Source organism: Vidua macroura, chromosome 3 (assembly GCF_024509145.1).
Source record: "Vidua macroura isolate BioBank_ID:100142 chromosome 3, ASM2450914v1, whole genome shotgun sequence".
NCBI lineage: Eukaryota > Metazoa > Chordata > Aves > Passeriformes > Viduidae > Vidua > Vidua macroura.
In genome coordinates this window covers 3,048,188-3,073,201 of record NC_071573.1, presented here as the reverse complement: position 1 = coordinate 3,073,201, position 25,014 = coordinate 3,048,188, and the positions used below count along the sequence as shown (strand labels likewise).

Below are 25,014 nucleotides of genomic sequence, written 5' to 3'. Positions count from 1 at the left end.
TTCAGTGCCATTGCTACACAACACATTTATAATTCATAATGAACCCCTTACTGTGTACGTGCTAACATGCATAGCCTTTGTGTCAAAACTCAGTGGAACTGTCCATACTTTCCTTTACTTTCCACAACGTAGTGCTTCTCTTTTCCTAGCATTCATAAAAACATAATTTGAGCTCAAATATGGACATGTTCACCAAAAAAAAAAAAAAAAAAATTGCATACTGCTTGTACAATGTGCAATGCACCCTTCATTAGTTATTTTGTGTGAGTCAAGTAGTAATTTTTCCTAATTGAATTTGTTATGTAACACAGCATTTATTGTATTATTAAAATGTAACACTGCAGACGTGTGTTGGTTTGCAAAGGCACATTAGCAGTCCAATTAGAGCAGCAGCCATACCCGCAGATTTGCTAGGCTAGCAATCAGCAAAGTATGATTTTGTTGAGATTAGCTCTGAACATTCACTGCGATGATTTGCCACTGAATATTTTTCAAGTTAAAGGCTAGAAAAATACTAAAATGTGAGAATGGTCTCATTGCTACAGCTAATTTCCATACAGTCATAAATTCATCCCACACAGGCAATCAGGTTTATACTGAGCCCACATGCCTGGCTATATGACCTCCACTGCTGCTGAAGTCTTTCAGCAGCAAGGCATGACTGAAATATGGGTAAATGATCACTGTATACTCAAATTTTCACCCACAGAAAGCTGGGGAGGAGAAAAGACTGAGGCTGAAGCTGTGCTGGGACAGCAGCACTTCACCAACAGGGGCATTTCTGGGTAACCTGAGCACGGCACAGGGCACCCCCAGAGAGCTCTAGAGGGATTCCTGCCTTCCACCAGTAATTCTGGTTGCAATCAGGAGCTGGTAACCGCCTAAAGAACCTTTGTATGCATTGCTGTGCAATGCTGCTTCTGCAGGGGGGCAGAGCGCAGCCTGGTCCCTCAGACACTGCTCTCTGCGGCTGAGATTGCTCTGAACATCTGCACGGCCTGAAGGATGTCCTCTGCACTGCAAGGAAATAAAGAGCCATTTGAGTTTTTTCAAAATGACAACTGTGCTTGAAGATGGGAAGAAACCAATGAGAACCCGATGACATCTTGGTGTGACTCCAAACTTTGTCCCAGACACACACAGGGAAGACAGACCCCGAGAGGTCAATGTAGTGACTCGCCAAATGCTACAGGTTTCACAAGAAATTATTCCTTGTGACTGCTCTGTGCTGACCTCCGGGGTTAAGAGAAGATGTCACTTGAATTTGGTCATTGTTGCTCATCAATTTTCACCTAAGCTTTAATTTTCACCTGCAAGGTATTAGTGCAGGTGCCAGGTGAACGGGGTATCTCCTTTGTCCAAGCAGCTCACACCTGTGCCATTGCTGTTCTCACTAGGGGCCAGCTCACAGAGAAGTCCTAATTCCTGCAGCCCAGAATGCTCTTCCCTGGGCTCAGGCAGAAGAGCAGTCTGGGGGACAGGGTCTGAGCTCAGGTCTGTGCTGCCTGCAGGCTCAGCAGGCAGCTGGGATGTCTTGGTCTGTGTCAGTGAAGAGTTACTACTGCTGTTCTACAGGGTGGTACAGAGGGGGTTGTACCAGGGAAGATGAACTTTTAAAATCTAAGTCAACTGTACTCTTTCAAGGCTACCCATAATTAAAATAAAAAAAAAAAAATCAACCAATTTCAAGAATGTAATACAGCTCCCAAGTTACCTGAAAAGAAAGTGCAATCTAGTGCAGTGTGCTTTCAACTTTCCCACTCTGTTCCTCCCATTTCCTTCTGATTTCTTGTGCTTCAGTCTGTGTCCAGGCATTGCTGGTATCTGCTTTGTCTGTGAAAATGAAATACCAGAAGGAATTGCACTTGGTGCAACTGGTGCACGTTTGGGGGTTAATTCACCAACGGAGCAGGCTGCCCTGGGGAATCCCAGCTGGACCACGCACCATGAAAGAGGAGTTAGGTGCCCGAGCCTGGCAAGTTCAAAGAGGAGCTGTCATTAAAAAAAAAAAGCTAAATGAAGAGCACAGGGGACTAGGAAAGATTGATCTCTAACCTCCTATGTCCTCTTGGCTCATGTTCTCATGCACAAGGGTGATGGGTGCCCAGGCAGGGCTGACAGGCTGAAGAGTAGAGATCTGGAGCTTGGTTTCCATGCATCCTTGAAAAATGCTTCTGCTGCTGAATATGAGGGAACTGTAAGGCCACCCTTCAGCAGATGCTACCCAGTGATAGCCAGGTCAGCAACTGTGCTCTGACCCTCTTATCAACTGAGCTTTGCTGAGCCAGATGGGTTGGGGGATTTTTACAGGACTTAGATACGACCTGGCGGTCCCCTGTGGTTGACTTATGTCAGCATCTGGGGACATGAGACCTGCAAGCAGCAGGGAAATAACAGGGCATGCACTTCCTCTGAGGCTAGAGACAAGCAGAATGGAGATTATCAAGGACCTTGGGTGTAAGCAAACATTAGATCTAAGTGAACAGAGCAGCAATCTGATTGCCCAAATTCCTTGAGATGCCCAGCTCTAGGAGCTGGTCCAACTTCCTCTGGAGCTACTAGGAACTGCAAAGGGTGCTGCAAAGGCACCCTTGTGACTGATGGTACCAGAAACACTTGGAAACATTTCAATCATGTTACAGCAGACTTTGTCTGCCTTTGCCTGGTCTCAGAAAAAGTACAGAGGAGGTATGTACAATTTCGTATTACTTCACTGTATTTGCCAGGCTGGAATAAGTAGTTTGAAAACAATTCACAAATTTACAGTTTAAAAAGGATCCTAATCATGGTTATAATATTTATCCTTTAAAACAACTCACTAAAAAAAAACCCAAAAAAACCCTTAATTTGCAAACTTGTTACCATAAAAATAAGAGTTCTTGAGCTCACAGAATGTTGATACACTTGAGCATGTTTTTATGAGCAAAATAATATACAGGCAATTCTGCTGTGGCTCGGGGCCCTATCAGTTCAAATTCCTAAGCTCTCTGGGACAGAGCCTGTCTGCCCTGATTTATGTAATAGTTCTAATGAGTAACAGTCCCCATGATGACAAATGCACCAAGATAAAACCCTAAGAGAGGCTGGGCTGCAAAGAAAAAAACAGGGTCCCATTCACACTTTTAATAAACAAACACGTAAATCATCACAGTAAGAGATTTACCTGTGGGGGTAATCCCAAAGGGAAATAACAAACTTTCATTCTTTTGGTCCCCTGCCTGTGCTTTTTCCCTTGCATCTCTGGAAGGCATCTGCCAGAACTCGGTCTTCCAGCAGTCAGAGCTTTTTCCAGACTGTGACCTGTCTCTGTACATCTTGCCTAAATTTATCCTTCAGTGGCCTTCAAAAGGAGCACCAAACACCTCCTCCTGCCTCCTTAAAGAGGAGGAGTGCACAGACAGGAAGGCACTTGGAGATATGGACCTTGAGGAGTCTCTCTACCACCAAGAAAGCTCCTGCCTCTTGAATGCAGCCCCTACCATACCACAGAATCTGAAGTGTGTCTGTGCCAGCTGGAAACACATTACAATCATCACTGCTTGTTTCCGGCCAAATGCACCTTGATAAAAGCTGTGACATTCACAGTGTGATACAGACCCATGTGTGATGGTTTATCTGCAGCTCTGATTCCTTTTAGTTAGGAAAAAAAGATACATTCACCACCTTAATTCAGCTGGCAGGCTCAGGTGTGCAAAACCTCAAATGTAAAGTTGGTTTTCCAAGGCTAAATTCCAAAACATTTTGCACTGCCACAAATTTAAAAGAAAGCAAAAATGATGGCTACTCCAAACCTATGCAAAACAAAGTATATAGAGTAAAATATCTAAATAAAACTTCATGGAAATATTTTCAGATATTTCTAATATTCCTAGTTTTTGTTCATCAGCTTGTTCAATTTATTCGGTGACCAACCTACTCATGGTCTTGCCTACAATTTTCCAGTAAGTTTCCAAGAGAAGGCTTCTCAGAATACAAACTTAAGTTTTGTTTCTTGCTTGGAATCAGCAGAAGCCTTTTTATTATCTTCACAGTGTAGTAGAGAGAATTTAGAGAACAGATCCAGAGCAGTGCATGTATTTTTGAAAGAGGTTTGCAGCAAATCCTCTGCATCCACTTATCATGCTAAACTACACAGTCTAGACCAGGTTTACTTTTGGCTCTTCAGTGGTTTGGGCTAGCACAGGTTAAATATGGCTTAAGATGGTAGCAGCAACAGCCAAAGGCCAATTTATGACTTGGTATCAACATTTAGGGGGAAGCCAGCTTCTGGGGGAACTCCAAAGCAATGCTCTTCTGTACTCTTCTGTACAACCTGCACAGTCAGATTTGTGGGAAACAAGTACAGTGAGGGCTGGGGCCCTCAAAGAATTGCAAGGAAATGATCTGCATGAATCTCTGCAACAATACTGCAGAAGGAAAAGATGCAAATTTAGGACAACGGAGAGCCTACATTCATTTTAGTGGCTTATTTCAATGAGAAAGTACGGAAGTAAGCATTTTTGTGGTGATGCAAACATTTGACATCAGAGGTGCACACCAGCTTCTCTTGCATTAAACGCAGTCAGTTCTGAAGATGCCAATTGCCTGTTTTCTGTTGCTCAGTAGGTAGGAACAGTTCTGCACACTTTAACACGGTCCTTGATAATCCCCTGACTTTTAGGAGTTAGGTGGCAGGTGGTCTTTCAGACAAGCCTGGCTAAACCCCATCATTTGTAGGAGGGGAGTTCAGCCCATTCCATCCCCTGCCACTGAAGTCAGTGGGATTGTTGAAGTGAAGCACAGTCACCCTAAAGGTGGTGTGACAACAGTCACCTACGTGTAAGTCATGCAGAGGCCTGCTACGAGGAATCACTGAAGAGCATTGAGTACAAGGCTCAGGACCAGATCCAGACTTCAGCAAACTGGGAGATACTGGTTAGCCAAAACTTACCAACCCCATGTGTGAATCTGGGGTTGCAACTTGCCTGCTTTATGCCTTTAACATAGAGTTGGGGTTCAGGCGCTGTTCTGAAGAAGAATATGTTGGTTTTGACACCATCCAAGCCATGCACACCATCCCTCTGTAATTACACCAGATTCTACATCAAAGACATCCAAGTCTCATTTAAAACCCCCTCAGGGGAAAATTGTAACATAATGGTAAAGATCTCACTGCATATTAGAGAAAACTTATAAAACCCCCAGAAAGTAAAATACTGAACACCCAATGAATACCAAGGCTGTCTCTGAAGTGTAAAACTTTCCAGTAGCTTACAGTGGCAATTCCACCCTAACCGCCGTTTGTTTTTTTTTTTTATTTAAGAAACAAATGGAATTCCAAAAACTCTACCTAGAATCACTTGTTTCTGCCAAGCGGTTGTTCATGATGGCCAGAGACCCCACCCCCGCCGAGAAACCGTTCTGTCTCGTATTGATACAGACATTCCTCGGGTAGCCGTTGGCTGTCTCGGACAACTGCTTCTGCAAAATGGCCAGCGAGACTTTACTGGACGCCGTGAGCTCCCTCATGGAGATCATCTCTCCAGAGAGCCTCCTGCCCTCGGTGTCACTGTCGTACTGTCCGTCAGCGTCCATGGCGACGTTGTGGCGGCGCAGGCGGGCTCCTGGGGTGATGGCGTTGCGACGGCTGAGGCGGGTACTGGATTTATGGCACTTTGGGCAACATCTGCATTCGAACTTTTTCAACACCCAGTTCAAAATTTGTTTGATTACGATTGAGATGACATTAAAAAGGGAGTATATGCAACATACTCCCATTAATATAAACATGAAGTTCCCGAATCTGTATAATCCCTGATGCTGGTACACAGCGTTTTGGTTGCTTACCAAATCTCCAAAGCCGATGGTGCTGAAGGTGACAAAGCAATAATACAAGGAGTCAACGTAGTTCCATCCTTCCACTGCCGTGTACATGGCGGAGGCGCAGCAGGAAAGGGCAATAGCAAAAATTCCCAGGATCAGCATCACGTGGTAAACGGACGGCTTCCAGCCCACGAGGCTGCCCACCCCGGACACAGCTGGCCCCCTTCGGAAGTTGGGAGGTAGGAGACCGCTTCTTCGCAGCTGTCTCTCGTAGCATGCCTTCATGATAAATGCCAGGAGGGAGATGATGCGCTCCAAGAAGAGGTTGAAGAAGAGGATAGTCCCGGCACACCCGAAAAGGCCATAAACGATGAGGAACATTTTTCCAGCCACGGTTGCTGGCGTGGTCATTCCAAAACCTACGGTGTGGAGTAAATGGGCAACGTTAGTGACACAGGTTTTTGTGAGTAAGCTCACGATATATGTACCTTAACAAGGCTCCCGTCTCACTGGACAAAAGGAGTGCTATCTCTAAGTCAGCTCAGGCCAACACGAAACCGAGTTTGGTGAAGAAGGAAGAAGGCACCAAAAGTTCAACAAGATGACTGGAACTCAAAAGTGAGAAAAAAAAAATCCTTGCAAGATGAAAGGGTTATTATCTGTATTAACAGAGCAACACCACTCGAAATGCAGGTGGAAGACTCACTGAGCCCAAACCTTTTCAAGGTGGGATGAGGTGAAGAGGCCATTTCCCTGCTCCCACATGCGTCAGCCATCACAACCTGACAGAAAGTTTAAGTTCTCTGTTCACAAGCTGTAACCCAGTGTAACATTTTTGTTATAGGGGTCTGATTATACCATTCCCACTGAGAAGATGTAAGTTTTCAGGTTGTATAACAGGAGAAAAAAAAAAAAAAAAACCAAACCACCTTCCAAATATTGAATACTGTTTTAAAAATAACAGCACTTTTAAGTCTCTTCCAAATCCCAGCTGTGACTAGCCCACCTGGTATCATCACAGAGGGAAGGAGAAGCCATCACGCCACAGAGCTGCCTGGCAGACTGGGGGCACTGGGAACTTGCAGATGGATAATTACAGCCAGGAAAAGCACTGCTGCACAGTTGAGCAGAAAAATCAGAGTATACAAACTCTGTGAAGATCCAGCAACAACATTAATTCAACTCTTCTTCATATGAATTACTTATTGTAATATTACTTATTATTATTACATTACTCACACACAAAGTTTTGTAAGTAAACAGTAATGCCTTGTAGCTAGCAGATGGTTAAATATCAGCAAAAGTGAACTTAAATTTGCATGCAAATAAATACAGTAATTTTACTCCATGTTATTTGTTGATACCAGTTATCTTATGAAAAAGATTACATACATTTCACATCCTATCTCAAGAAGATTCTTCTGAAACTCAGTTCTGCAGGTATTGGCTTTTTTCTGCTATTCTTCCCTGTAAAATGACTTGGTGGCTCAGGCAAAAAACATATTGACAGGATTGAGATGATTGCTTATGTCCCATGAATAAATAACCACATCTAATCTAAATTAGAGTTTTGTGAAAAATCCACATTCCAAAATTTCATTGCTGTATTGTTCCACCAAAATACCGAGCAAGTAACATATTCAAGGAGGTAAATATCAACACCAGACTATATAAACAGAAGCTTGTGAAGGAAAAGCATAGAGCATAATGAAATCATTACAGAGCATAATGAAATAATTAAATCCAGTTTATTACCTTGACACACCTTTATAAACAGCAACAGGATAATATTGTGTACATACAATGAGTTGAGGTTGCTGCTTGAAATCCGTTGATCTACTTTTGCAATGGCTGATTTTTTCTGGCTAGTTTATCTGTGCTCCCTTCCTACTTTGTTGATAGAGAATTTCCCATTGGTTGACAGAAGAATGCAAATGCCCATGGCAAGTAAACTCACTTGTATCTTTCCAGTGACATAAAGATGAATGAGGGAAGCGGTGGTCCTACTTTCACAACAGATGTGGCAGGCTCAGAAACAGCTGTGCAAGTCAGCCTACACCTCATAATCTGAGTAACCTGATCTAGTGAAAAGTGTCCCTGCCCATGTGAGTAGATGACCTTTCAAGTCCCTTTCAACCCAAACCATTCTATGATTTTATGATCAAGAGCATCATTGTAAAAAGAGTAATTTGTGTAAAAGTCAGTGAAAAACTTGCACAGTATTGCCAGAAAATATTACCAGAGAGGTCATTACATTTTGCTTTCTGGACACACCGTCTTCTCTCCATTTTGCAGTGTTAACAAAACCACCTTTGAGCAGACCTCACAAAGCCTCCCGTGGGCGCTGGGAAGTTCTCAGTTCCTTCTTCTCTGTGGGGTGGACCTGTTCTCTGGATTGAGCTGGCTGGTAGCAGGAGTCCTCTCATTTAATGATGCATATCCAAAAGTGCCTGGTCCCCTGGAGGAGCCAAGGGAGCCTGTTGTGGTTGCCAGCTAGGGATACACAGCCAACTTGTTATGGAGAAGGCATCTGTTTGCCTGTGCCTTGTCAGCAAAGCACTTAAACATGTGCTTCACAGCAAGCATGTGAACATCACCATCAAAATAAATGGGTTTATTGTCACACATACGGCTAGACACATTTATTAATTAGGAAAAAAAAAAAAAGAGATAGCGACAGTTTGGATCGAGCTGTAAATGCGCTGAAGCCTTTTACTATTTTCTGGTGATCATTCAAGAGAGGTGATGAAGTTTTATATTTTTGATACTGTTTGTTTCATCAAGATTTTCTGAAGCAAAATGCTTCCAAAATCCAGTATGTAGTTAGGCAAGGTGAAAGGGCCCATCACAGCAATGAGAATGCTAAGGAATACATAAAACAGGCAAAAAATGAGGCTAGGCAAACCCTGAATCATTTAGGTTGGAAATGACCTTTAAGGCCATTGAGTCCAACTGCTAGCCCAGCACTGCCAAGCCACCACTAAAACACATCCCTTAGGTCACCAGCTGGCTGAGGGAAGCAGTCACAGGTCTTCCTCTGCCCACTGTGTTTGTCCCTTGGTGTCACCCCCAAGCACGAGGAGTTGCTCCTGGTGTGTTCTGTACCTCACCTCTGAGCTCAGCCCCCGCCCAAGGGTAAGAACACCGTGATGCCTGGATGAACCAACTCATCCAGAACTGCCTATGCTTCCAACACAGAACAGGGAAAAAGCACAACAGGGCTTTGTGCTTTTCATGGCCCTGAGACATATTTCACAGGTGCCATGGGGTTGACTTTGTGTGGCTCAGATGCAATATCTGAACCTCCCTCATGCCAATTCTGCCCCACCACCTCAGATACAAGCTCTAATTTCAGCATTAATTTCAGCTGGTTGATATTTCTTCTTTCCAAAGAGAATTAGTAGAAATGAGCTGATAAAAACACTCTTCAGCAGCCTCTCGCTGTTAAGTGCTGGCATTTAATAAGACCCTCATCCTGACTTGCATAACAGGTTTGTGGTTACAATTCCGCTCATCTGGAGCTTTAAATTACTTAAGCTAGGGATGGATTCAAGAGGTAGAACAGATGGACAAACTTGTGACATATGCTTCCTGTTGCTCTTGCTTTCTTTTCTTTTACCCATTTTCTTATGAGTAAGAGATGGTTGATGCCAGAAGACAGAAAGGAATAGCAGCTTTAGTACTTGTGAGCTCTTCTCTCAGTCAAATTACTTTGGCAGTTACCTTGTCTTACTACATTTCGAGATTAAAGGGGGTGACAGTTTTGCAGTAAAAAAAGTATTTACTCAGAGATGCAATGACGTTTTGGTCGCTTCAAAAACCGAACACAAGGAAGTCACAGGAAACAACACAAGAAAGGGCATAATGTGTCCCTGCCTCTTTCAGCCACCCCAGTTCTTCTTATAAGCCATAGGACTTCACTCACACAGCAGGTCAGCACACTGGAGCAGTCATTTCAAATCCTAGAGTGAAAACTCTACTTAGATCATCAGAGTAGCATCACCTCTATACCACTATACAACCATCATGTAGTTACATTTAAGGAAATCAAAAGAAACTAAAATAGTTGAAAGTAATTTTTTCAACAAATGGCTCCTTAGAGATAAACAACAACAGAGACAACTCTAACCAGAACGCTGCTTCCAGTGGGAAAGAAGTTCTTGCAACATAAAGGCTAAGAGATGGGGGTTACAGAACGCAGACAGAAAAAAAGAGCTACCAATTTTCATGTTTTCCTGCTTCCTGTCTTTGTTGAACTTGCTTTACTTCATAGCTCTCCAAAAGTCCTGGCTGGTCTTGACTGACACATAAACCATACTATACACGTGTACAGGAACCAAACATCCTAGTCTGAATCCCATGTTTGGGTTCTGCTGCTTCCTTCCACCCTTTCCCACCTGTTAGCATTTCATCATTATTTCCTCTGAGAACCATACCTGTATCTTTTACAACTGCCTCTCATTTATTCTCTAGCTCCTTACCACCTAACATCCAGAAACAGTTGCCTTGGATACAGGGTCACAGCTCGGAGCTGACAAAACTGCTGCACCCAGAGCTTTTACCCAAGGAGTGGGAATACGAGGAGCCAGCTCTTCCAACTGGCTCTGCTTTCCCAGACTACAAATGAAAAGCTTACTTTCCCTTTAACATCTTTCTCAACCTGCTTTACTAAAATACCCCACTCTGGGCTCAAACAGTAAATTATTTTAGAGCTTTTCTACTGCAAAGCCTTTAATTTAAGAGTTGCTGTAAAATCCCATTTGATCTTATTTAGATTACTATCTGCAAACACCTCCTGAACAGCAGTGGTCTGTCCAGCACTGTGTGAATTAAGAGCCCTTAAGCTGGACCCGTGCTATTTCTGAATAAATGAGATACAACTGCAGTTTTTAGGGCTGGCCTAACCTGTATCATACACAAGCTTGCAGTCCTTGGTGACTCATGTACTGGGACAGATATTCCATGGAGAAAAAACTGAGTGACCCTGCAAGTCCTGCAAATAAGGACTGATTTCCAAATCTTTCTCTCTATCCATTCATCCAAGAAAGAGCACCATGATAAGCCTAATGAATGTAGTTAAAAACCACCCATGTCTCTGCTGGTGCTCCTTGTTTCCTTTCCACCTGTGAAACATTAGTCAGGTATCTGAGACAACTGCTACTCAAAGGGAGCCACCCTGGCAGAACAGAGCCAGGAGATGATTAATTGGACTTCAAGGACTTTCAAAGAGCTGCAGGTGACTATTACAGGCTTTCTACAGTACCAATTTTATTCTGTTTACATACAATGGTGATCAGGTTATTGCTTATCCAAAGTGCTGTGATGCCTTAGTGATCAGTGAACACCAGAATCAATCACCCTTGGCATTTCCCTGCTGGCCACGCTTTAAATCACAAGGCTAAAAGGTCATGGCCACATATTCATTCCTCTTTGATGTATGTTGGTTTTAAAAAGAGTTAATAGAATTGTAAGAGGGGTGAGGAGGGGACGCCACAACCTAAGGGGAGGTTGCCATGTGTGAAACAGCCAGAGCAATGTATTTAGGGTGAAGGATATGCTGGGCTGAGAGGAGTAAGGGTGAGGTTTCATCTCAGAAACCTCAACTGTTACCACCTTGATGGGGTCTGAGGCACTGGAGAGGAAACCTCAGGGAAGGAGAGAGGAACAACCTCCTCAAAACCTGGCTGCTCTTGAATGTTTAACTTCTCCTCCTCGCAGCAGGTTTCCTAAGTGTGTTTTTCTAAGCTGACACCTTCTAGCTGAGCTTTCCAAGAAAGATCTTCAATCTCTAGTGGGTACTCAGCAGGCACATTTGTCAGCTTAAGTGGCCTAACTTTTGTACCTTTGAGTGACACATGGCCCTTAAAAAGATCAACACTGGGGCTTCAGCTTCATCACCAGCAGCAGCATTCCTGCCCTTTTCACCCAGCAGAAGCAGGCAAGCTGTTTTTCTCAGCTGTACTGCAAGTTGCCCTGTGTAGTTTGATTCCTGCTCCTGATTTTCATCTTTCTCTGAGCTTTATTCTCCACCATCTCCTTGTACAGCCTGCAAAGGAAGTGCACATCAAAGACCAACCAAACAAGTCCACCCTTGCTCACTACTACATGCCATTATCCTGAAGACAAAACCCAACAAATACAGAAGGAGGTCTGCTGATGTTGCTTTGGCACAGAACCAAGCCAAGGAAGAAGCAGAAGCGTCTCCAAAGCAGTTTTATGGTTCCCTGGCTGGGGCCAGCTGCTCTTTACACATTTGGTACAAGCAAATGGGGACTGACTTGTGCCAAGCCATCAGTGTTGCCAGCTGAGCAGCAGCTCTGGCCCAAGGTCTCTCTAAGCAGGCCCCCCTGAAGAGGGAATACATGGGGAGAGTCACTGGCCTGAGGCTCAGAATCTTTGGCAAGCTTATGTTCAGTTTTCTGGCTAATCCTACTGCGACAAAACATGGTTTTGAATGAGGGAGAGGCAGCCTCTCCTAAAAGGAGATGGTGGAGAATAAAGCTCAGAGAAAGATGAAAATCAGGAGCAGGAATCAAACTACACAGAGAACAAGAAAGTCAAGACCTACAAACTGGCACTATTCTTGCTGAATTGACTGTAAGGGGATGGATGTGTCCTGTGGTGTGACAATCTCCCTTCTCTCCCATCATTAACATGATGTTCATAAACTTTCTTTCAATACTTAAGGTTTTATTGTTCTTATAAATAATATAATCTTCTTGTCTGCTAAACTCTTGGGGCCAGTCTATGGTTTACAGTTATAAAAATCAAGACTGAAATTATTTTCTTCATTTTATGCTGCCTTTCTTGGACAAATCTTCAGCGAGATGCTACTAAATGTCCTCCTGTTTTGTCAGTTTTCCTGCCCCCTCGGCACAGCCAAAGCACTCTAATGGCTTGTTAAAACAGAAAGAATATGGGCTAGTGTTGCCTAAATTAATCCTAAACCACCTCACAAAGGAGGACTTCCAGAAAAAGGAGATGAGGGCAGGATGTTCCTTCCTTTGGTGGCAGCCTGTCTCCTTGTACATTGATCTAAACGAGCCCAGAGCTGCTTCCTTGGCTGCCTCCACACCTGATGATTGCAGGGTCCTGTCTCTGGCTTGTTTTCTTTTCTTATCCTAACAGCTGGGGAAAACCATTTTGCTGTGATCTTCTCTGAAATGGTGGTGCTGTTAATAATGGAAAAATATATCCCACACGCTCCACGGTTGTTTGACAAAGTTCTGTTACTGTGAAAAAAAAACTCCCCTTTGCACTACAGGCGTAGGGTCTTCACACTCTCCCATTAACAGCTGTCGGGGGGGTATCAAACCCCTGCTCATAATCCAGGCTGTGAGAAGAAGCATCTGCCTTGGCTTACTGCACTGCCCAGGATCACCTAAAACCCAGGGGGTGCTGAAACCCCACCAGAATCAAAGAGGAATGAATATGTGGCCATGACCTTTTAGCCTGTGGTTTAAAGCGTGGCCAGCAGAGAAATGCCAAGGGTGATTGATTACTTACTGCACTGCCCAGGATCACCTAAAACACAGGGGGTGCTGAAACCCCACCAGACACAGGAAACACCCCTGCATTTAGAGTAACTGCTTTAAAAAAATACACAGAAAACAAAAGTGTGGTAACCAGGAAATATATGAAGCGTGGCTCCGTAACCATGGATATACACGACAGTGGAGCTCATGGACCCCAAGAATCACCAATTCCTTCTCACTCTTGAGATGTGTCCAAATCTGAAGCCACGCTCTGCCACCTCCCCTGACCTTCCTACAGTCTTCATGCAGCTGATGATTCCAGGTGAATATTGTTCCAAAAGAAGATTTCTGTTGCGATCATAATTTTTCATCCTCTAAAGCTGCTTCCATTCTTATTTCCCTATGTGTTTTTGAGAATGTTTTTTTTTGTGTGTGGATGATCGTGTATCCAAGCAACACACTAACAGAAAAAAGCTTATGCCCTGTCATTTCAAACATTAGCATTCACACATGCTTTTGCTGTTTACTGAAACTTGCAGTTGCATTTCAGATGTTTATGTACACCCAAGGTTGAGCCTTTTTTTTTTTTTTTTCTTCTGAACTCCAAGTGAAAAAGGATAATGGCATCCAAAATCTGTTACATTCTTGAGATGTTATTGGCTTCTAAAAAAATACTTGCACATGTACTGTCACTTCAGTGCCAGTATATCTCATAATACTTCTCCTTTCAGGCTGAGAAACAGCATTATCTGCATTTCACGAGTGATCTTGGGTCTGTGTCATATTTCCCTGCATAAGGAGGCTGATAGAAGAAGATGCCACTCGTGGGCTTTCTGAGCCTTACAGATGGCAAAGGCTGTTCAATGGTTATGTTGTTGGCTTATCTTTTGACTGGATTAAACAACAGACTTGTGGCATATTTTTCTTCTGCCACTGGTGTTTGTGTAGGTAGGTGTTCAGAGAACAGCTGTTTCTTCATAGTTGTCTCAGCTATTCTGCTTTACAAAGAGTTTGGCTATAAAGATGTACCCAAGGGATAAAACCATGAAAACATCCTTTCCACTGTTAGGCCTTTTTCTTGGCTTTTTTTTTTTTTTTTCAAATCTCTTTACAAACTTCCGCAGCTACAATTTAATGAAAAAAAAAACCTCTGATAAACCTACCTGGGCTTCTTAATGGTTTAAATATACCTTCATGGGTCTCTTACTTTAAAAAGTTTCAGCTGAAAACAGAGAAGCAAATTCTCTCTCTTTTTGCTCAGGCAGCTCTTCCAATCCATTCATGAAAGCACAAAGATTTGATTTTAAGTTACTGTAACAGAAATAGAGGGTGACAGGACTGCTGACTAACCAGTTATTTCCCATTTTCTACTTCTTCATTTAACTCCTCCTTCCTTAGTATGCATTTCCCTTGACTATTTTTAAATTTAATGATACTGAACAACTCTGCCACACTACCAAGACAATTCTGAGCTTTTGATTTTATCTGAGATTTTCCTGGTCCTCGCAGCTCTGCCAGTAGCAGCTTTTGTAAACTAACAAATCACCATATCAAACAGCTTGTTTCTGCCTCTCTCATGAAAATCACAACGTGGGTTTAAGACCTTTACACTGCCATCACTCCCTCCTATTTCCATTGGGCTTAAAGCAGACCTGACTGCATGCACATTGAGCATGAGTGACACTGCATTTTTTGTTTGACCTCAGGAGAGAAATACATTGCTTCCACAATTCCCAGACTGAGCAACAAGATGACAGAATATATAATGATGGCATTTTATCTGGCTTTAACTGAAATTTACTGAATTAGTTCCTCGCTCAGCTCTTGCACGGACAAATTTCTTTTAGCTGCAGCTTCTGCCGAGATTAAATTTGCCTGTGTGAGATTTGAGAATGATTGGGAAACATTTGGCCAATAATTTCTAAAGGGCAAGAAGCTGCAGTGGAACAAGCTCAGAAAGGTTAAAATCCAGTGTGGGCTTGCTGTGGGGCTACAACTGTTTTCAAGGTATTACTGCTTCTTTTGTGCACTTATTATGGAATTTTAAACACGAGCAATAGCAGTTCCTCACCCACAATAAGTAATCCTGTATGTTAACATCAAACCATTCAATTTCTTGTCTTATTCCACTCCAAAGCTTTAATTACTTGTAAAGGCTGCTAATGCTTTGCCTTGTCTAATGCAATTAGATTTAATTTTCATTCTGCTTCTCATTTGATTCAAGAAAGATTGCACTGAAACCTTCCCATGTCTAGGTGTACCAGCCAGTGCCATCAACAGACCCACTGAGCTCAGGGGGATGTATTTTATACAGTAATAACAAGTGCATTTGTTTTATAAACCTGGTGTGCCAATAAAGTACCTCAGGCAGGATTTCCTAAAGCTCTGCAGACTGGTCTGCTATTGACTTCAGCAGAAACAGGCTATTGAGGAGGTATTTTATTTGTCTGGATTGCTATGCAATTTCCCCTTAGATTATAATTCTGTTGGTTACTAGAGTGTTTCTATTCACAAAAGGTTTTTATTGTCACTTCAAACATTTATTGTGCTCAGGAGGACTTTCACATTTCAGATGTTCACCAGCACGAGCCCTAATTTTTGTCCTTAAACATCTTTACCCAAAATGCCCTGAGATATGCACTTGGTGCTGACACACTACAAAAACTGTCTCTTTTGATACAGGTAAGCAAAGCTTTTTCAGATCATGGCCAAAGGCTATGTTTTCAATAATATCAAGCTGTTTCAGTCTAAAAATTGCATATGAAATGTTCTGAGCTGTTTTTCTGTTGCTCTAACCCTGACGCTCCTATGGCAAGAGGCAAAATTCTCTTTGACTTGACAGCTTCGAAGATAAGGTAATCCTGCATTCATTAAAATAAAGAAATGACATTGTATTTTCCAGCAGGCCGCCAGCAGTAGGTAAAGTTACATGAAGTTAATTGTCAACAGAACCACCCTGTAATTGTTTTCCTCTTCTCTCCACAATGAAGAGCAATTAAAGCCTGCATAAAAACAAGACAGTGTGCTGGCAAAGACGACCCCGTGGTACAAGTGAGAAAAAATTATGACGTGTGTAGGATCTGTGTCAAACTGAAGACAATCAGAGAGGGAGGAGACAAACTGAAAAAAGAAATGAGGGTCAATAGCAGGATTAACACTAGGGAAAGGGGACGAGGGTGAGGAGGAACAGAGAGAAACTGTAAAGTGTTACTCCTGACTTCTTTGGTAGTCCTTAACATGAAAGGCTGTAAAGACACCAAACAAATATTTGAAAGTTAATCAAGCAGACAAACCACCAGTGGAGAAGGGCAATACTAACTGGAGGAAGGCAGGAGAAGCTGCAGAAGTTCAGGCTGGGAAGCAGTAGATAAGCACTATGAGAAGGAAAGGGGGAATACCCCCCGGAGAACAAAATGGGGGGAAGAGTCCAGGCACTGGCAGGGCTCCATGGGAACACAGGCCATAGTGTTTCAAGCAGGATCTGGCTTTATGAGCCTGCAGCAAACAGAGCAGGTGATAAGCCCAGTAATTGTGATCCCTCACAGCTATCACAGGCACCATCACTGGTTCTCAGGGAGGTTGCTTGGTAATAGAGATGGACTGGCTGGAGGCACACGTGGATGGAGAGCTGTCAAAGGGGTGCTGTGGCACACCAGTGTCAGGTCTGCAACCACATCTACAAGCTCTTGTGAATGCACAGGGAACTAAAATAGAGGTATCTGCAGGACTATCACCGAAGACCAAATGGAATGCTCTGCTAAGCAGGAGGTACATGCTCACTGAGCAGACTTTGCTCCTTCAATGACCCAAGCTAGAGGGACCCTGAAGGCTGCAAAAAGGGAGAATCCATGATTACAGACTCCAGCTGGTCTTTGTTTTGAACCTGAACCAGCACCTCATAAGGCAGTGTAAAATCTCCCCTAACTTCTGAGATGCTGGACCATATCTCATGTAACGCTGGGCAAAATTTGGTTTTTGGATGACTGCTCTACGAAGCTGTGGTGCTTGACATTTAATTTGGAGACCCCACATTTTAGTGCTCCAGCATCTCAAACTCCACAGCCATGGCAAAAACAAGTGCAATTTGTTTGTCCTTGGCTTCTCCATCAGTTACTGATGTTAATGTTTTGAAACATTTACCTAGGGGTTAATATTAAAGAAACATCTGAAATGTTTAGATTAACTAATCTGAAATGAAATGCTCTAGTGCATCAAATGCTTAGTTTAGATGACCAAAGCACAGTGAAAGCTGAATTTTCTGTGGCTGGCATAACCCTCCAGGGGCAGGCAAACCCTAAGAAGCACTGAAATTAAAATAATATTTTCCTTTCCTTTCCTTTCCTTTCCTTTCCTTTCCTTTCCTTTCCTTTCCTTTCCTTTCCTTTCCTTTCCTTTCCTTTCCTTTCCTTTCCTTTCCTTTCCTTTCCTTTCCTTTCCTTTCCTTTCCTTTCCTTTCCTTTCCTTTCCTTTCCTTTCCTTTCCTTTCCTTTCCTTTCCTTTCCTTTCCTTTCCTTTCCTTTCCTTTCCTTTCCTTTCCTTTCCTTTCCTTTCCTTTCCTTTCCTTTCCTTTCCTTTCCTTTCCTTTCCTTTCCTTTCCTTTCCTTTCCTTTCCTTTCCTTTCCTTTCCTTTCCTTTCCTTTCCTTTCCTTTCCTTTCCTTTCCTTTCCTTTTCCTTTCCTTTCCTTTTCCTTTCCTTTCCTTCCTTTCCTTTCCTTTCCTTTCCTTTCCTTTCCTTTCCTTTCCTTTCCTTTCCTTTCCTTTTCTCTTTCCTTTCCTTTCCTTTCCTTTCCTTTCCTTTCCTTTCCTTTCCTTTTCCTTTCCTTTCCTTTCCTTTCCTTTCCTTTCCTTTCCTTTCCTTTCCTTTCCTTTAGAAAAGGTTTCATTTCAAGTATTTGGGTTCCTCCCTCCTGCCTTCTGGAATAAAATCCCAACAAATTTAGGATCAAAATTATTTAATCATGACCCTTCAGTGAGGACTCCTCAAGTCACCTGTGTAATTACATGGATGTATTCCAAGTAAAGCTTTATGTTGTTGCTCTCAACTACAAGAAAGCAAGCTGTGATTTAGATTGCTTTTCTGCTTAGAGCACCCAACCTATGCCCACACACTTGGGAAATTCCTATCAGTGGTACCCAAAGAAGTTAATACTCCCATGCATCTATGGCAAGCAGAAAACATTGCTATGGTGACAGTACTTCATCTGAGGAAAATCAGTGTAGGATCAGAACTCTGCACAGAAATATGCTGACCACTGACCTGCTGCCCTCTGAGCCTCCTGCTCTTTATCGAGATTACCCGAGCGAGAAAATAACTCTCAGAAATCCACCGGCACATTGATCAATCAGATCTGCCTGAAACACCCTCTCATTCTGCCTGCAGCTTGTGTATAGGATGGCAAAGACAAATAACCTGACACTGCAGCTTAATAACACTGCTGGCTCTTCCACCTGCTTTCTCATTCAGTTTTGATTATTTCTTAACTTTAAGAAGGTCCAATCTGGAGGCTACGCCCCCCCCTAATCTGAAACCTCTGCAAAAACTGCCTGTACAAGCCCCAGAGAACTGCAGAGCCCTGAGGAGGTAACACTGCTGCTTATCAGGTGCATACCTGGTTTGGCTGTGCCCTTTTGGTTGGGTTGGCCCCAGAGACAGCGAGGCTGCATTCAGGGAGAGCAGAGAGCCAGAACCCCCCGTGGCTGCAGCTCTAATTCACATCCTGGAATACAACAATGATGGGACAAATATACTTGCCCCTTAAACCTCCAGACCATCTTGGTTGTTTGTGGGATTTCTCACCAAATTATCCTCTGCAGTGCCTGCTCTCACAGGCTCACCCCCTGGCTCCTGGCAGCGCAGTCCAACGTCTCACCTGTGCTTACTGAGCTGTCCAAATGTGCTTTGCGCATCACTTCCACTAAATGATCACCTCCAGAACATCTGGACCGACAGATATTCTCACAAGTCTATGATACAGAGCCAGAGGGTATTTTAGAAGTGAGTGGTTATGGTGCTTAGGTTGTGAGGCACAAGCAGAAATGCTGTGCTGGGTATGCAGGTCCCTACAGAGGAGCCAGAGATGAAGTGGTCTGACCCAGCTGACATCCTAAGCAAGGAGAAAACAGCTGCCAGAGCCAGTGAGATGGCAGAAAACACAGAATGCTGTGTCTCTTAAAAGCAGAGGATGCCCCCATCCCTTTGGGTGGAGTTGTCAGTCCACAGGAATATTGAGTCATTTAACAGGCTACCTCAGGGATAAGGCAAGTATGAACAGTCCTGCTCACTCCTACACTCCTGTTGTTGTGTCCCCAAAACCTGTAACCCCTGCGCAGCTGTACAGAGAGAAGATCCCTGCTTCTTTTCTTCCCAGGGGCACTTCTCAAGCACATAAGTCAGACATATTCCATCCCAAAATCATTTGCTCACAGTAGAGGTGCTGTAAAAAATATTTTATCCAAAAAAAATCACTTTTATATGTCAGAGTACTTCACTTGACCTCATTTTTTAATGCCTGGTATGGATTTCTATAAATCAATTCTATCACTTGATTTTTGAAACATGTACTTACACATAAGAAGCTTAGAATCCAATTTAAATGGGTCTATGTTTCAAAATGTTTTACTATACAGGCACCTAAGATTTATTCTAACCCTTAAGAGAGGAAAAAAATCTGGGTACAAAATCTAGACTCATGTACTGAGTCAGAAATCCAGATCTTCAGGCATTCCAGAGTTGCCTGGTGTGCTAGGCAGAATAAATCTCTGCTACCAGAATATGGGGAAAGCTAGGACTGATTATGCCTGCATCTGTAACATTTTACCAGGAAGAAATCTGGTCTGAGTTATACTTTTGCTTTCAGTCTTTAACAAAGTGCTGGGTACTATAGGTGGTTTGCATTTGGGGAGGGAAGGAAAAAAAATCAACTGAAAACCAAAGTTTACCGTCAGTTAGACCAAAGAATCAAGAATAAATTTCACCTAGCTGCTCCTTAAAGAAATCAGAATAATAATAATAATTGCCTAGAAACCCAGTACCTTTTGGAGTGCAAAATAATGACTGAATAAATAGATGGTGTAGTCCAATAGCAAGCAATCAGAAATCAGACTGAAGGATTTTCTTACATGGCTCTGAAAATCCTGATATGTCTAATGAAAACAGACTCAAAATTTCATTATTTAAGCAGAAACAATACAGTAATAAAAACTGAATGCATAGAGTGCTATCAAGAGGGTGTTTTATGGACTGTAAGCCACACACTTTGTGGGCTATTCAGGAAAATGCTTTAAAATTAGGATTTCAACTCTCACTTCTTAAAGACCCCATTAACATGTTTCTCACCCAGACTGTTTGACTGTGTCCCTGAGGATTTAGGGAAGTGCAGAACTGCAGCCAAGCAGACACCTAAGAGAGCTTGGCTCTGCAAAGGGCCTGCTCAAGGAGCATGGATGGAAGAGTTCTCTCCCAGCCTGGCTACTCCAAACCCCTGTGTTCACAGAAGGATGAAGAACTGGAGTCTTTCTCAGCCCACCTCACACAAACTCCAGGAGGACTTGCAGCCCTGTCCCCTGGATGACTGTATTGCAATGACTACACGTGAAAGATTTAGTAGTTTTATTAAAACTGTTGAGAACAGAGCGAGGGCTTGAAAAGACATAGCGAGATTCCTGCGAGTTGGAATCCTCTACAGATGAGAAGCTGAGTAACCTGTGGGTGATTTACCCTTGAGAGACACTGAGTTCTACTTGCTGTTTGTTAAGCAGTGAGTAAGGAAGCTTTCCACCACCTCGCTAGGATAGTGGTGTGTTCAGCTGGAGCAATGAAGTTGCTTTGACACGAGTAACTGATGAAGCTGTTGAGGAAGGAAAGCTGTTTTGATTCTGCATGTCTGGTAGTTCCTGGCAAGGCTGGGTAGAAACAGCACTCTTGTCAATTAAGCATGACATGAAAGCAAATCAAACTGCTCAGAGCCAGGATAACGTGGTGAGCTGACAGTGGAATCAAAGGTAGTCCAGGTGGGCAGGTACATAAATGAGCTGGCTGGGAGGGAAAAAATTGGACCTTGAAAGAATGGCTTTGGAACTGCTCACCCAGGTGACACCTTGCTGCCCTGCCATTTGGGACCACGAGCCAGACAGCTTTGTGCACATTTGACTAAGAGCACAGCGTTGTGTTTTAGTGGAACAACTAGTTAATTCATTGGGGTTTTTTTGCTTTTGCTGGGTGCAACTGCCAAAAATAACCAAATACAACTGTGGGGTGGAAGAAACCCTGCTGCAGCTGAGCTCTTTGTGGGCTTTGCCTCTACGAGCTGCAGCAGCTGGAAGAGGCACACGAAGAGAAACACTGAGTGGGGGCAGCAGCTCCTCTTCATCTGCAGGAGCTGTCCATGTAGCTGGTGAAAGCCATGCCCGGATGGAGCACAGCAGCCCCGGGATGCTGGGATTCTGGCAGACACTGCTCCTGCCAGGCTTGGGCAGTTTGGCACCCCCAGCACAGCAGCTCTGCCAGGGCCTTCGCTGAGCCCACAGGCACAACTCAGCCTGCATCTCCTCACTCCGAGCAAAGCCTTGCTCTCTGAACTCACACCAAGTACTCTGAGCAATCCAGGAGTAAGCCCTGGCAGGGAGCATTCCAAGAGAAGGTACGACTCGGGGAGCACATGTCAGAATCCAGCCTTAGCTGAGCATCACAAAAAAAACCTTCAGCCTTCAGCCTCCAGCTCGCATGTGAGATGTGACATTACTGACTCTAAGGAGAAAGCACTGCCCTTGGTTGGTGCTACAGGAATATGAGAAACACAACTCATGGTTCTGCCATTTACACCTCTCAGGACCCGGCAAAACCTCCTGCTGAGTTCCTCAGTCCCTCTGCCCAGGTACAAATGACGGCAGGTGGGGCAATGAAGTGGAGATGGAAACAAATGCAAAGTAAGAGGAAACATTTTACATTTCAATAGCTTCAGAGAGGAGAAGCCAGAGTTGGCAGGGAAGCAATGTGTTTACACATCACCTGAAGATTTCTGGTTCTCACAGCAGGTGTAATGAAAGACTGGGTTTGTTAAAACATTGGCTTCTTTTGTTCACTCATTCTGATCAGTCAAAATTATCTCTTTAAAATATATGTTCCTGGGATGAAGAAAGCTTAATGCTTAATTAAAACAGTGTTTTAATGACTGGGCTACCAAATGTAATTGCAAAGCAAAAGTTAACTGGATTCTTCAGTGCAAAAAGTAACAATACCTGACAACACTGCCGTACTCACCATCACGACTCCATTATGCTGATTAGTCATTATTGATAAAACATTTTCCATACCTAATGAATGTAAATGCAATAATGAGCTGTGAGTTTCTTCCTCCACAATAAAGGGAAAACACGACATTTCTGCTCAGAAGACACCTGGCTTCTCACAGAACTTAAAAACTGGCAGAGTTAAGACCGCTAAGATCTTGTATTCAGGGACAGGGTTTCTCAAGCAATAGTCCAAGAGCAGCAGATAGCCACAGAGTTAATTAAAAAAAAAAGAAAAAATCCTCCCACCAAAACTCATCGTTTGCTTTACAAAGTGCTGCTCTGCCTAAACATCTCTGGGACAGGAAAAACTGCAGCCGGCTGCAGCGATACCCTGAGAACATTGTATTGTGCTGCCGCTGGAAGACACGCGACTTCGTGTGCCTCGCGTCTTTAAACACACACACATCCTAACTTTGCCAGCAGTTAAAGCCGGTACCGAGTTGAGCGGCCAGGCGCGGCGAAAGCCTGGCTCCGGTTCAGCATCTCCATCAGCCCGCTACCGCCGGCCCCCGCGCCGCCTCTCCCGGTACCGAGCCGTTCTCCCGGCGGGCGCATCCCGGCGCAGGCAGCGCTACACGGGCAGCCGCCAGCCCCGTTCGCTCCTCCGGGCCGGCAGAATGAAGAAGCCCGGCCGCCGGCAGCAGAAGTTTGCTGGGGGGGGACGTGGCTCCCGCGGCCGCGACGGCCGGCGCTGTGCGAACCCGCGGGAGCCGGAGCGCTGCGGGGCGGGAGCAGCGCCGGTCCCCGGCTCCGTGCAGCGGGAGCGGGGGGGGTTGTGGGGGCGGTGGGACCGCGACTCCCGGGACGGGAGGTCAGCGGGGACAGAGCGACCCGGACGCGCTGCGAAGCCCCGGTTGCCAGAGCAACGCGGCGGCGCCTCTCCCCAAACTTTGGTCGCTATAACGACGGGGCCGGGTCCGCGGCATCCCCCGGACGGGCGGGTCCGCTCCGCGGGGCCGTCGGGGCGGCGCTCACCTATGGTGGAAACGACGGTGCCCACGAAGTAGAAGGCGCCGGGGAAGTCCCAGCGGGGCCGCAGGGCGTCGACCCGGATGCCCGCGGCCATGGCCGCCTCGTAGCTCCGCAGGAAGGCGCGCAGCTCCGGCAGGCTGATGTTGAAGATGCGGCTGAAGTTGTGGAGGGTCCGGTTCCAGCGCAGCTGCGCCGCCGCCTCCGACGGGCTCTCGAGGGCCGAGAAGACGGTGGCGCCGGCGCTCAGGTACGCCGCGATGAGGGCGGCCAGCAGCAGGAACCGCCCGTTGTCCTCGTTGAGGGGCGCCAGGCGCCGCCGGCGGCAGGAGCCCACCGCCCCCCGCGGGGGCATCATCCGGTGCGCGGCGCGGCGGGCGCGGCGGGCGGCGGGCGGCCCCCGGCGGGGGGCGCGGGCATGGGGCGGCGCTGCGCGGAGCCCGGCGCGGCGGCGGCGGCGGCGGCGGCGGCTTCGCTGCAGGGGCCGCGGCTCTGAGTCATCCCCCGGCGGGGCTGCCCGCCCGCCTGGCGACGGCGGCGCCCCGGGGCCGTTGGCCTCGCCCGCCCGCCCTCGGCCCCGGGGCCGCGGGCTGCTGCGGCGCGGGCTGGGCGGCGCGCACCGGCCGGCTCGCTCTGGCCATGCGGGGCGGCGGCGGCGGCGGCCCCGCCGCGGGGGAGACGCCGCGGGGAGGCGGAGGCGGAGGCTCCGCGCGGCGCCCGGTCGACGGCGGGCGGAGGGCGGGAGCGTGCGGCGCGTCCCCCGGGGAGCCGCATCCCCGGCGGGGAGGCTCCCGCAGCCCCGCTGCCGCCGCCGCCGCCCGCCCCGGCCGGGCCGCTGGAGCCGCCGCTGCCGCGCCCCCGGGGGCCGCCGCGCCCGGCCCGGGGGAGGGATGGGGCGGGACGGGGCTGCCCTGCTCTGCCCAGCCCTGCCCAGCCCAGCCCTGCCCAGCCCTGCCCTGCCCAGCCCAGCCCTACCCAGCCCAGCCCTGCCCTGCCCAGCCCTGCCCTGCCCAGCCCAGCCCTGCCCAGCCCAGCCCAGCCCAGCCCTGCCCAGCCCAGCCCTGCCCTGCCCAGCCCTGCCCAGCCCTGCCCTGCCCTGCCCTGCCCAGCCCTGCCCTGCCCAGCCCAGCCCTGCCCAGCCCAGCCCAGCCCAGCCCTGCCCAGCCCAGCCCTGCCCTGCCCAGCCCAGCCCAGCCCTGCCCTGCCCAGCCCTGCCCAGCCCTGCCCTGCCCTGCCCTGCCCAGCCCTGCCCTGCCCAGCCCAGCCCTGCCCAGCTCAGCCCTGCCCAGCCCTGCCCAGCCCTGCCCTGCCCAGCCCTGCCCAGCCCAGCCCAGCCCGTCTCTCCCCACTTCTCCGCTCGCACCGCGGCACCGGCGGGGCGCGGGGGACGCGGAGAAGGCGCTGGTCCCTCGCCATGTGTGGGATGCGCCTTGGCCGCTGCGGGGGTGGTTTGGCTTCTGAAGCTTTTCCTCCCCGC

General features: G+C 46.3%; 1 protein-coding gene across 2 annotated transcripts; it reads right to left on the bottom strand.

Annotated features, from left to right (window-relative positions):
* Positions 1-246: 246 nt before the first annotated feature.
* KCNK12 (potassium two pore domain channel subfamily K member 12) lies at positions 247-23,907 on the bottom strand. Of its 2 annotated transcripts, XM_053974768.1 has the most exons (4): positions 23,544-23,907; positions 5,330-6,221; positions 1,715-1,833; positions 247-1,017 (listed from the first exon to the last, which is right to left on the bottom strand). In XM_053974768.1, exons 1-3 carry the CDS (start codon positions 23,893-23,895, stop codon positions 1,797-1,799), a joined length of 1,281 nt encoding a protein of 426 aa, XP_053830743.1. In that variant the 5' UTR covers positions 23,896-23,907; the 3' UTR covers positions 247-1,017; positions 1,715-1,796. The 2 variants fall into 2 exon arrangements, with proteins under 2 accessions (XP_053830743.1, XP_053830744.1); XM_053974769.1 differs by lacking the exons at positions 247-1,017; positions 1,715-1,833 and having other exon boundaries at positions 2,791-6,221.
* Between the last annotated feature and the right edge of the window lie 1,107 nt (positions 23,908-25,014).

Coding starts and splice junctions, on each gene's coding strand:
- KCNK12 (XM_053974768.1), bottom strand. CDS start 23,895: ATGATGCCCCCGCGGGGGGCGGTGGGCTCCTGCCGCCGGCGGCGCCTG. Junction 6,222..23,543: donor CACCGTCGTTTCCACCATAG/GTGAGCGCCGCC, acceptor TCCACACCGTAG/GTTTTGGAATGACCACGCCA. Junction 1,834..5,329: donor GCAGAAACAAGTGATTCTAG/GTAGAGTTTTTG, acceptor TCATTTTCACAG/ACAAAGCAGATACCAGCAAT.